Source organism: Varanus komodoensis, unplaced genomic scaffold (genome assembly GCF_004798865.1).
Source record: "Varanus komodoensis strain SLA01 unplaced genomic scaffold, ASM479886v1 scaffold8, whole genome shotgun sequence".
In the NCBI taxonomy this organism is placed as follows: Eukaryota; Metazoa; Chordata; class Lepidosauria; order Squamata; family Varanidae; genus Varanus; species Varanus komodoensis.
The window spans coordinates 26,578,420-26,591,445 of record NW_025336481.1 but is presented as its reverse complement, the minus strand read 5'-3'; the positions used below and the strand labels follow the sequence as shown (position 1 = coordinate 26,591,445).

At 39.8% G+C, this 13,026-nt stretch overlaps 1 protein-coding gene across 1 annotated transcript; it reads right to left on the bottom strand.

The window, feature by feature from the left end:
* Positions 1-1,695: 1,695 nt before the first annotated feature.
* MGAT4C (MGAT4 family member C) lies at positions 1,696-12,715 on the bottom strand. The gene is made up of 4 exons (XM_044455194.1): positions 12,710-12,715; positions 12,099-12,251; positions 5,817-5,964; positions 1,696-2,852 (listed from the first exon to the last, which is right to left on the bottom strand). The coding sequence occupies exons 1-4, from the start codon at positions 12,713-12,715 to the stop codon at positions 1,696-1,698; spliced, it is 1,464 nt and encodes a 487-aa protein (XP_044311129.1).
* Between the last annotated feature and the right edge of the window lie 311 nt (positions 12,716-13,026).

Sequence of the window (13,026 nt, the reverse complement as noted above, 5' to 3'; positions counted from 1 at the left end):
CCTGCATAAGCCCCCTGAAATGTGTAGTAGTCCTGCTGTGGATTTTCACAGCTAGATCCACTCTGTGAACAGATCAGGGATCTTCAACTGTTGGTTGGTGCAGAAATGTAATACATACACACTTACCAACAAAACAATAAAAACACACAAAACACACTTACCAACAAAACAATAAAATGCATGAATTTAATGGGATTTTGTGTGAGCAGGCAGGTCATTCCACCAGCATTTAGGCCCAAGGCATGAGGTGGTCAGTTTAAGCCCTGGTGTCCCTCCCAGCAAAATCCTAAAAGGAGGGTCAGTGATGTAGTATCAGAGCGTGCTTTACACATGGATCATCCCAACATTAACCCAAAGTATCTCCACCCCAAAAGGGTCTTGGCTAGTAAAGCTGGGAGCAAACATTTTCCAAATCCTTTGCGAGCTAGTGGCATTAAGAGAAAACAGCACTTGGATACGATCTGAAGGAATGCCATCCAGCCACCTTGCTGAAGTTGGACAGGTCTGATTAGTATCTAGACAGAAGAGTGGAAATGCTACATAAACCCCCTTAAGGTCCATCACAGAAGGGAATAAAAGCAGTATGTACATTTTAAAGCATTTAAAAATAAATAATCCACTAATGGGAAAAACTGAAATGCAATGTAAGAATCAGCTGAAAATTAAGGGGAACCAACGGTCTGTCTCCTCATAAGGCAACTTCATATGTTCATATGGTAAGAATATTCTTGTATGGATGTGAACATTCCAGCACCCAGAGGGAGAGAGAGAGAGCGCATCTCCTAACAGGTTCTATATCTGTGTTGCTGCTCCAGGGAGCACTGAATGGTAGCACTTGTAGTTAGTGCCCCATATGTTGCAATAGATCCCACTAGTGGAACCCAGGCACCACCTCATGGGATACATAGTTATTCATGTCTCTGCAAGGGTCCTCTCAGAAAAATTGGCATGCCCTTAGAGTTAATGGAGTCGACTTCAATATTGGGGAATGAACCTGAAGATAGCTGAAGTTAGTTCATCTTTTCAAAATAATGAATCTTGGTAGAACAATATATGTTGGTTGAGTGATCAAAGATAGTGGATACACTTATTGTGGTTCACAGAATGATCATTACAGATTTATAACAGAACATATCTTTCCAGCCTCTGTGAATATCAGCACAGCTCTCTTACAGTGCTCACAAGAGAGATTAGCTGCATTCATAGTACTTCCGGATCAAAACTATCCTCAAAACAAAACAAGCCACCAACTACTGTACAAACACAAGCACCACCACATTTTTAATTTATACATGGATACGATGGAGTCAAATTCTTTTGACAATATACTGGCATAGGTTTACAAAACCTTTAAATTATGAAACAGAATTTGCTATGTTTAGTACACCAGTTTTTCTCAAACAGGAATGGAAACAACAGAGAACTGGATTTGGAGCTTGAGAGATGGGCAAGAACTTGTTTGCACTTACTATAAAATTCAAACATTCCAACAAACTAGTCATTGTATATTGCCTGACTGAACTCATAAAAACTAGATTGCTTTTGTTTGCTTTGTGATTTCCCAGACTGCCAATGTCAGTAGCAAAAAAATTGGAAAACAAGTCAGTCACTTTAGGGAATGGCATTATTTGGGATTCAAGCGACGGTGCTTCTTTCCCCAGTACAGAAGAAGAAACCTACTGCTGTAGATTTGCCTTACTGATTTGGTGGCTGTGAAGTCCATATGCTAATGCTCCTAATGATCAGCCACTCCTTTTGGCTTTTGGTAACAAGTATTCTTATACAGTTAATATCAAAAAGAACTTTGTGCTCCACTTCTGTAATTTCCAAGTTTCCATTTTTAAACTCCCCTATTCGCAAGAAAGTAGTACATTGTCTCCCTTTTTTGCCCCCAACAATTTTACCCCCAACTTCCAGAGCTCCATGATGCAAGATGTCATTTTGTCGGTCTTCTGTTCCAGTGACAACTTTAATCCTGTTGATTTTAACAGGTTTTTCAAAGATGATGACATAGAAATCTCCAGTGGATGGAGCTTTGCCCCAGAAGTATTCATCTACACTACTATATGCCTTGCTTGCCTCATAATTTTCAAATACATTCATATTGGTGTGGAGGGTGGCAGGAGGGTTATCAGGAAGATCAAACGAATCCTCTTCAAAATCATCATCCTTCAATTTATTCTCAGCTCCTTTGTAAGATGAATAATATCCCATATGTTGGAAGAGAGATGGTTTGAAACGTATCACATCCTTTTGAGCCAAGAGCCCACGGAAATGTATCAGCAGCCAATCACAAGGCATTTCCTGGTAGAACATCAGCAAAAAATGGGCCAGTCGAGGGAGGTCATGGGAGTGGTATAACTTCCCAATATAGCCTAGCTTGGAAAATTCTAACGTCACCCAGTAGGTTCCCTCTCGTGAAGTTATGACTTTCTTAACAACAGTCAAGAAGTTTTTTGCACACCGAACATCATCTTCTAACATAACGTAATAATCAGAAAGGTTTGCACAGAAGTTGAGCAGGAAAGCATAATCTACATTTTGCTTGGAACGGAATTTCACCCGGTCTTCGGGGTCATTATAATTTCTCTTAAGGCCATCCAGTACTGGATAGTACTCTTCAGGAGTATGGATCACCATCAACCTTCCAGCAATCACATGATGGGCAAATTTCTGAGAAATATCTTGAACCATTCCAACACACCAAGTTGGATCAAACTCTGCCAGGTGCACCACTACAGCGATTTCTTTCAGCTCTTCATAACTTGATTGCTCAAATATGGACTTGATTGTCTCCAGCAAATAATTTCCTTTTTTTCGTTTGACTGAGGACAGTCCAATGGTAAGATATCCTAGACAAATAAAGAGAATCAAGTTTTTAAAAAGAAACGACATAGTGTTGTGATGTAGGGTGGACTGGGAGGGAAAGACCTTGGAGGTCAGTCAAAATAAATGATCTGAGTGATTTTTGTTCAAGACTGCTTACTCTAACAAAATTTCTGCTTTACTTCTTTGGGTAGCACTTTCCACCATAAAGCCCCAGTTCAAACTATTTTTGAAGGTATCTTATTTACCCTGAGGAAGGCATGGTAGCTTAGCAAAGAGGGCAGTAGGTCCTTCACATGCAGTTTGATCCTTGGCATCTCCAGGTAAAGGCTGGAAAAAGACTCCTGTTACAGACAGTGTTGACAGTACTGGTGTGGATGACCCAATGGTCCAACTCAGCACAAGGCAGTTTAAGTTCCTATGTGCGTTTCTGGACCTAAACTTGGTGGTGGTGGTGGAGGAGAGCAGCTGTTTTTTGCTTATTTAAATCAGATTGATCCTGATTAGATTGAGTGAGTTAGGTGGTACCCAGTTTTACATCAGGAGTAATTTGTATCTGTTAGCCTGTATGGTGAAATAGGAAGCTTTATACCTTTTCTCCAGAAAGACACACTGGGAGCATACTGAGGCTATTGAATTAAATATCCATTGCAAGAAGTAGAGTGAAATGGAGTAAAAGCCAAGAGGGATGTGTGCAAAGATGCTGGCAGAAAATATATATATATATATATATATATATATATATATATATATATATATATATATATATAATTAACGCTCTACAATCAGTCAGAGGAATGAGAATTCAAAGTTATGACTTGAAAACTGTTTACAACTCAGCCCATTAGAGAATAAAATACGAAATGATGAGCTGACTCTTTCTTTTAACAGAAAAGAAAACACTTCAAAAAAAGAAAGAGCAGTCATACCTTGGCACTTTCAAAAGTCATATCATTTTCAGTAAAAAAAAAAAAAAACTAAGCTGTGCTTAACTTTCTTCTATTGAAATCAATGGAATTTAAATATGCTTAACTTTGGGTTCATTTTGCTGTAGAGATATGTAATATTATTTTGAATAATACTGGGGAGGAACTTTCAGAGAGAATTTCAGAAAGAAGATTTCAGAACTGACAATTCCATGAACCAACCCGTAGCTTTGTAGGTACTGCTCGTACTTCCGTAGAAAAGGGACAGATTATATCTCTAAGCTGGCAAGGGGAAAGGTACTTTTGTACCAAATTGGCAATGGACAGGTGTGGACAAGAGGCATCAGAGGAGGATGGTAGGTCAAATACAATTTATTTATTTATTTGGAATATTTTTATCCCATCCTATACAGTTCAATTTTCTCAAATGCAAACGGCCAAATACAAGTTAGACACCTGGAGATCAACTGAAACATGAAATTAATCTTGGCCAAGTTTGAGGACCTTCATTAATACTACGCCTTCAACATCCCTTGTTTGCAATGGCTAAGCTGCATCACACATATTGCTTGTGAAATAATTTGCTGAGAAATAGGTATTTGACATAAATACAAGCCTTCATACCACATCCTGGGCTGAATCTCTTATCTCATGCTCATAGTTTGTATAACTTGTACGTAAGTAGACCCACAGGCATGTCCTTGTAGGACATTGTCATTATAATTTATAATTTTAGCCCTTTACAGTTTTCTCTCTATAAGTCAAACATGCCTGGCATAAAAAGGTATTCCAAAAACTGCATAATATGCCATTGGGATACTTGAGACCCCAAAAAACTGGGGCCACAAAATGTGGTCTACTACAGGTTATCTTAGTCTTCTATGAAGACTAAACATCTAGGAGCAAACCTCAAAAACAAACCTGAAATCCACAGGAAGAAACCATTGTTATGCTGACTGGAAGTTGATCAATCAAACAATAGGCCAAGGTATTGTTATGCCTTGGGTCAGGAAAGAGTCAGTCTGAAATAACCTACATTTGCTGAAATATGAAATCCATTGTTATGCTTGGGGAAACATTTAATTAAATTATGGCCTACTATAGGGAGATTAAACTTCATCAGAGGTGTTATTGTGTATGGGGTACAAAACCCAGCTTTTTTTAAAGCAGCAAAACACTCTAAGCATGCTAGTCCAATGCTACAAGGGGAAAATACACAGTAGGGCCATGCCTGTTTTAGGCACAACTAAAAATGGAGAGCAAACTTTTTGAGTCACCTATAACTCTTTATCAGACTGGATGCTAAGCAAAACATGGGTGGCTGGAGCAGCTTGTTTGGTGTCCAAGCAGGTCTTGCATCTGTGCAACTCTTCCAGTCCCTGAGCAGGCACAACTATATCATAAAATTGGCAATGTGTGGTGGTATGGCACAGCGGTTAGGGTATTGGACTGGGACTCAGTTCAGTGGCCCATCTATGGAGAACATTAGATGACCTTGGGCCTTTTACCTAGCCTACCCCACAGGGTAATATGGAAAGGAACAGGACGATTGTTGTTATGACACAACAACCTCCAAATTGGAGTAGGATATGAAAAGTGATGGCTGCAAATGTGTTGAGCTAGCCTAAGTTTCTCTCCCAGTCTCTCTCTCTCTCTGATTATAATATAGCACAGCAATCTAGCAAGGATAACTATTTTTATTATCCTAAGCACTTTGATGGAAAGATGGGAATGAAAATAAAGTTGTTGTCCACTATTCTCTACAATATCAAAGGGAGTAAAAAAGCAAATCCAGAGTTATTTTGCCCATAATTTGGCTGATATTCTGGTTTTGAAAGGCAAGTTGCTGAACCCTGTCTCAATTCTACAATTTAAGAATGCCCTTTAATTCATGTTACTTATAAGTTATGTGGATAAGGTAAATGTATTAATTTAAAATGAAGTTAAAACTTCTTGCCTGAACTCTATGAAACAGCAACTTGGCAGACTATTCTATGTCTGTTACAATTAGATCAGATAAAAATCTTGTTTTAGTTAATGAAATTGACATGTTCAGATACTTACTTTTTCTTAGCAAAGGTGTGCCTGCCAGATAGCGATAGGAAACGTTTATTGATCCTGAGAAATTGGACAGATCTTTAAAAGTGCGAACATATCGCTCTGAGTTTAATTGATGTGTTGCTGTATCTCTGATTAACTGTTTGTCTCCATCCTAGCAGTTGGAAGAGAAATAGAAATACTGATATAAAATGCATACATAGTGGAGGCTAATGCGAGGAACTGTAAGGAAGCAAATACAATTTTTATATAAATCTCAACCTTCATATTTTCCCAGCTGAAAGTGGATTTTCCAGGTGGAGATACACTTAATTTGGTGTGCCAAAATGTCCCATTGGAATTAATGGAACAAGTTTGCCACAAACAAACACAATTCAACCCATGTAGTCTGGATCTAATCCAATGTGACCATCTTTTTTCCTTCAGGGACCTTCTTACATTTCAGAGTAATAGCTTGTGTCCTGAGACCAGGGAGGGAGAGGATAACCATTACTGCATAAAACAGTACTTAGAAGATATCAGTGCTATTTTGCAAGGGTGAGGAGGCTGCATAGTTTGTAAATATGAACGGAAGTTCCACTGAACTAAAATAGACAGGCAGATAGATTGCCCCATTTTGGACATTTGTTAAAAATGGAACTTACTTTAACATGTGTCTGGAAAGTAATAACTTTTCCATTTGTATTGGGCTATAACACACACACACACACACACACACACACACACACACATATAATCTGTGGAATGTCTTCCTGCTATATTGATATTTTTATTGGAGAGAAAAAAACCCATCTTCAACATTCTGTCACCAAGTTCAAAGGCATAGACTCATAGGCTTTTGAAACAAGTATATGATGTGATTCTACTAATACAGACTCTCACTGTATGAAAGATGTTGCATAGTGTTTCAAATCTATCTCCTGTGCAAGTGTCTTCTTCATTTCAAAACTATGCTTCATCTTCCTTTATTGTACCCTCCCCTTCTCAGAAGATATTAATGTGAAAGCTACTTTGTTCTAGTGTCTCAAAGGAGGCTATGCACTGAAACGGAGATTTTAGAACTTTCTTCCATGGGAACCTCAATGTAGCTCTTATGTAATGTACCACTCTTATGTACATGTATTGGAAGTAAGTCCCATTAATGTAAGTTGAGATTATTTCTGAGTAAGCACGTACAGGATTGCATTGCAAAGTAACTTTGGTGATGGCACACACTAGATATATGGAAAAGATTCTCAGTAAGTCTTGAATATCCCAAGTCTTGAAAGCCCAACATCAGCAAGAAGCCTTCCACACATACAATAATACTTTGCTGTCCCAACGGGACTTTTCTGTTGCTTCCTCCTCTCCCTATAGAGAGCTGCATGTTCAACAAACCTCTGGGACCTCCGGATTGTGGTGCATGCAGGCGACTTCAGTGGGAGGGTAAATCCATTCTACCAGTGGTTCCTGTTCTGCCAGCAGATGGCCAACTTGGATCCAACCCCTAATCTCCACATATTGACTAAAACATTTGAACAATGTTCAGTTCTACATAATCATGAACAGTTCAAAGTTTTTGCAGTCCTCTATGCATTCCCCTCCTGCATCAGTCTATGTTATGACTTCTTCTCCTAGGTCCAGTCTGCATTACCTCCCAGAGGAAGAAGACAAGGTATGAAGAAGCTTCTTTTGATTCCTTTCACTACTTACTCCCTCAGAAAGGGTGGCTGACCAGGGAACAAGAGCAAGGAAGTTGAACAGCAGAGCCAGAAAACTCTTTAGAATGGTCGTGGGCTCCTGCCAATGTGCCTTAGCAATTGCCCAACACTACCAAGCTCTGACACTAACCCTGCATGTATATCAGGGGTGAGGGACTCGGAGGAGTGTGTTGGATAGGTGGTACTAGCAGAATGGCAAGGAGGTTACTCAAGATCAACAGATAGCATAGTGATCTTTCAGAGTATCCAGAAGCACAGATAGTTTCTTGGATTGATTCCAGGTGCTTATGCATAGCCTCAACTTGCATTAGTTAGAAAGAACACCAGAGATAATTGCTTTGTAGCTGTCTTCTCCATCATATTGTTTTGATTAAGGTTGGTTTTGCTGTGAAAAATGAAATTGTTTGCTTTATTGAAACTGTCTTACCTCCCCCCTCTCCATCTCCCAGGGCACATAGTTTGTAGCCTACTGATAACCTCTGAAAAACATGGAAGAGAGGAACTTAATAAATTTATGGCAAGAGGCATTATCCTTTGTCTTCGGCTTGGGGAGGGGATTTGATGCATTGCTTACTCAGGCAACTTTGGAAGCCCATAGGCAATCCAAAGAACAGTCTTAGAACCAGTATGGCCATGGAAGGGGAGTGTAAAAATTCTTTTGCAGTTATTGTTTATATTCTGGATCAGTGTTACAACTTTGTAATCAATAAACCTCATGACTTTCTTTCACCTGAGTAGTTTTGCTTCATATTGGTACTATCCTGAATCTACCTTGACTGGGTATCTGAGTAAACCAGGCTACCCAGATCAATACAGGGAGGAAGGGGCTAGTTTTGTTCCTGGAGTCACACTGTGGCTGTCCTCTATGAGACTCTATGCAGTGCTGTCGCTGAGTGATCCTTAAAAAAAGGATGTGTTAGTGCTATGGAGCACTCAATAAGTTGAATTCTGGATTTAAAAGATGGTAAATTTGATCTGTTTAGTTTACCACAGCACTAATTTAGCCAAGAAAGAGAAAACCTGACTCCCAATTTACAGGGAGAGTGATCAGAGCCCTGTGGGGTGCAGGGGCTATAGACAGCTATAGGATTCCCACCCTGATGTATATCTTTTCTTGATGGTATCTACCCTTATTAATAACACTACCCAACCACCTTATCTTGGGTGTTCAAAGGCATAAGGTTTGCTTGTATCTATGCAATCATAGCAGAGTTCTGAAATAAAGAATGTCTAGCTCCCCATGCATTTGGATTTGCACGCAGAAAAGCCCTAAAACCACACCTTGTACAATTTCTCATTAGGAAGAAGATAAATAATATATCAGAGAAGTCAGAGAAGCAAAAAAAAGTATGTCCAGGAAAGGCAACAAAGGAGGGTGCGGAAAAGGTTGAAAAGGAACAACAAATAAATATAGTCTATTTCACCATGGTTTGCTTTAATGATTGAACTAGGAACGAGTATTTAATTTCAGTTGTGTTTTCCAAGTTGCCAGAATTTGGAAAGATCTTCACATTTAAGGGAGAAAAACCTAACCTTGATATTAAAGAAAAGCAAATGTGGAATAAACTGAAATTGAGATATTTGTCCACCTAAGTTCAGGTTCTTAAATTATGTCAGGATGTGAATCTCTGTGCAATGATGTTACCTTTTTATTTAGTCTTTAACAACTATATGACAGGAAGGTACATGTTCCTTTCTGTGCTGGGAAAAGTTGTACCTGGTGTAGAATTTGACTGGTGTAGAATTCCTTTCAGTTCATGTTTGATAAGAATTTGCCAAAGTTCAGAAAGTTCTTCATATTTGGGAGTAAAAGAAATTGAGATTTTAAAAATTTAAAGGTGGGAAAAATCAATTGAAAAGATTCATTTATTCCTGGTCAGAACCTGAGCCTGCCCACAAACCATGGTTTGCTTGAGGTTGACTATGCAGGAGTAACTGATGGGAGCTTCTAGCCATGACTAGCACCAACTGTAGCAAACCAGAAATGCAGATCTGAATCTGGTTCACAAGGGTTTGTTTATTCCAAGTGTAGTTTGCTTTTTATACACAACCATTATTCTGCTTCTAGAGGCTGCTGTACCATGGGGGTGTGAGGAAACATGTGAAGCCGAGTCTTGAGGTGGGGAACAGTAGCAGATGAGCAGCCTCTAACCATCATTTTCCTGTTGTGCTCCCAAGAGCTCAAATATGGCGTGTGTCCTGAATGTAGTGCAAAACATGTTTCCACATTATGTCTAAACCTAGCCCTTGGATGGACCATAAAAGTCCCAGAAGAACCAGCCAAACAAAACTGAGGCTCTGTAATAAAATGTGCAAAATTTGGTTTAAAAGAAACAATGCAAAAAAACTTTTAATATAAAAAAGCAAAACAAAGTAAGCATAAGATAACATCAAGCCATCTGGGAAGTTCACATAAAGATCTGAAACAAGCAAAACAGAAACAGCATAGACTTCAATAAATAAAAAGCAGAGAGATGTATCTGGGGGATTTTGAAGCAATTAGCAAATCTAAGGAGGCATCAGCAAGAGTGACAGAAAATATGGTATAAGCCAGGCCAAATTTAATCACAAGTGAGGGGTTGTGAATAAATAAAAACCCACACAACTTCTTAATGAGAGCAGTGCCACCAGAGGAAGTTATGTATCAAAAGCTGAGCAGAATGCAAAAACATTACCGGGCATGGAACTCTCCTGCTGGTTGACTGGAGCCTGAACAACCCTACGCAAAAGCAAATCCTACAGGGGTGTAGTTTTTAAATGACAAAATGATTATATAATCAATTTTGCTAGAATACATTGCTCAGTCTTTTTAAGCCAGATGTAGGCTACCTGTGTCCCCGCAGGTGTGACTTAGCATGCCTGTCAGTCCTAGCCAGCATAGACAATAGTGAGTGCTGGGGGGGATTGATGGAGAGGCACAAGAAGCTCAACTCCTTTTTGGTACCTTAGACCAAAAAGAGCCCTTCCGTGGATGAAGGAGCCGCAGAACTCATCTTGAATGAGTGGGGCTGAAGGACGGAGTACATTCTGTATATTTATTGTGCTTGAAGAAGCATCTGGCTGGGTACCACTGGCAAGAGAATGGTGGACTGCGGGTGGAACTTTGATCCAAGCCAGCAAGGCAGATGTTATGTTCTTGTGTGCCTTGCTTTTCTTTCTCATTTAAGGACTGACAAAGCTCTCAATGGCTCAGCCTATGACAAATGAACAGAGCACATCTGCAGCACCAGCATCCAGAAGTCTCCTGATTTCAGCATTGCCTCAGCTTCTGACAGATGCCAGCTTTTATGGCCCTGAGCATATGCAATGAAGTTGATGTTTTAATGTTCCACATGTGCATTATTGCTCCACACACATTGAATAAATCATGCGGAAGTGAAGAGAAGGTTCCAACATCTCTATCCTCTCTTTCCTTCTCTTTAGTGATAGATAATTGTCTAATTGTCTGCTCCCATTATGGTCCACATGAAGTAAAGAACAATCCAGATTGCCCTCTGGACAAGCCATCACACTGATGTGAAACTCTTGTGACTCAGGCCCATCCTGACATCCTTCCGTTTGTTTATGTTGTATGTGTTTGTGAAGGCTTCACTGTTTGTTTTTGTGGTTTTATTCTTTTAAAGAGTAGCTTATTTTATATATTCAACCAGTGGTGCAACTAGGGACGGGCTTGGGAAAGAGGTCCTTCATCCCTGTGGGTCCCTGCCAAGTGCTAATAGAACAGCCAGTGATGTTTATGGCAAAACATGCCTGGCATAAGGAGGCAACTAAAGTGTGGTGATGTATACAGTATTCAATTTATTAATTTTCTTTAAAAATATAACTTTCTGGAAAATGGCATTTGCTTTCAAAGAGATGTGTTTAGCTTCAGCTTCAGGGAAAAGAACCCAGTGAATTCCATTTGATTTTTTTTTGTCCTGATGATTCCATGATGCAGGTGAGTTTAAATGTAAAACTATACATGCTGAGAGTATTCCACCCCCCCACAAAAAAGGTAGAGCTACCAAACTTTTGTCCTTTTCTTTCTTGAATCCCAGGAATGTAGAAGCAGCTGTAAAGCACGGAAAGCTGGTGGGAGCGGGGCAGGAAGGAAGAAATGCTAATCTTGTGCTCTAAGATGGGCACAAGCAGTCTTCCCCTGCTATTAGACCATTAATAGTTCAGGGACAGGCAATCTTGTTAGGCTTGTGGGCACACTTTTCAGTTGCAGAATCTGCCCTGAGCACTATCCCAAAATAGGCACATGCTGATGAAAGCATTAGCCTGTAGCCACCTGCCATCTTCATTCCCTAAAAGTGACTCTGAGCCTAATATGTGAGCCAGGGGCATCCACAGGCAAAGATACTGGGAGCAGCTTGATAGGCTTACTTGCTTTGAACTAATTCCAGTTGCCACTAAGAAGTGCTATGGGTGGGTGGGTGGGTGGGTGGGTGGGTGGATGGATGAATGAATGGATGGACAGAGGATAAAAAGTGGGCAGGACAGAGCACCTTGGCAGGACATGAGAAATGTGTCCAAGGGTGCAGTGATGCCAATGGGAATCACATTCCCTGCCCCTTCCCTAGCTGCATCACTGTGTTCAACTTACCAAGACATAGCTATCTTCAATGTATACATTCATGAACAACAAGCAAATGACCAGGACTCCTAGAAAGGATACTGCAGATCTCTTTCGTAAGCACCTCATTTTGTCCCAATGCTTCAGTGTGAGCCTCAAATGAAGAAAGGCATACGATACCTCCTAAAGGAGAAAAATATAGTAAAATATGTTGGGGATCACTCTTGATTGAATAATCTATAAGGTTAAATCTAGTAGGCTTGCTCTTCCTTGAAATTTCTTTCCACCAGTTTTCATGCATTTATAATCAGTATTGTGTACCATCAATTCCATTGATCAATTATCACAAACTTGCAAAAGTCTGAAATGTGATTTCTTTAAAAATCCATGTACATATTGCAGTGCTCTGCCATTTCTAAGTGACTTGTGCCAAAGTAGCTATGTACAAGCACAGATTAGATGCCTCTACTCAGCTCCCATGGCAAATGGGCAAACACCAGTGAATTCAGAGGAAACTGTGCATACTTGGGGGTGGGCCTAGTACCAGAGTCTTGCTGACTCTTTCTCTGTGTTGGCCTTCTTCATGCAAGTTGCATATTAAGGCAGAGGTGTCTTTTTATTGGTATCCAACTGAGACAAACCTCCATCTTAATATTCCTATGGTTATAGTATCCACATCTCTAAACTTTTCTATGAAATATTAAAATGTATGAATCTAAGACAAATATTTTCCAGCCTCTGATATGTGTTTCCTAATTCTGTTATGGGGTATCCCATTTATCTGCAATTTGGGTTGAATCCAGAAGTTCAAATATAAGTCAGTTAAACTTTATTAGTTATAACTAACCAAAAAGATCCATAGATTCATAGAATAGTAGGGGTGGAAGGGGCCATGTAGGCCTTCAGGTCCAACCCTCTGCTGGTGCAGGACACCAAGTTACACTAACCCCCTTAGATG

Coding starts and splice junctions, on each gene's coding strand:
- MGAT4C (XM_044455194.1), bottom strand. Junction 5,965..12,098: donor TTGAAGATAGCTATGTCTTG/GTAAGTTGAACA, acceptor TCCAACTGCTAG/GATGGAGACAAACAGTTAAT. Junction 2,853..5,816: donor CACACCTTTGCTAAGAAAAA/GTAAGTATCTGA, acceptor TTATTTGTCTAG/GATATCTTACCATTGGACTG.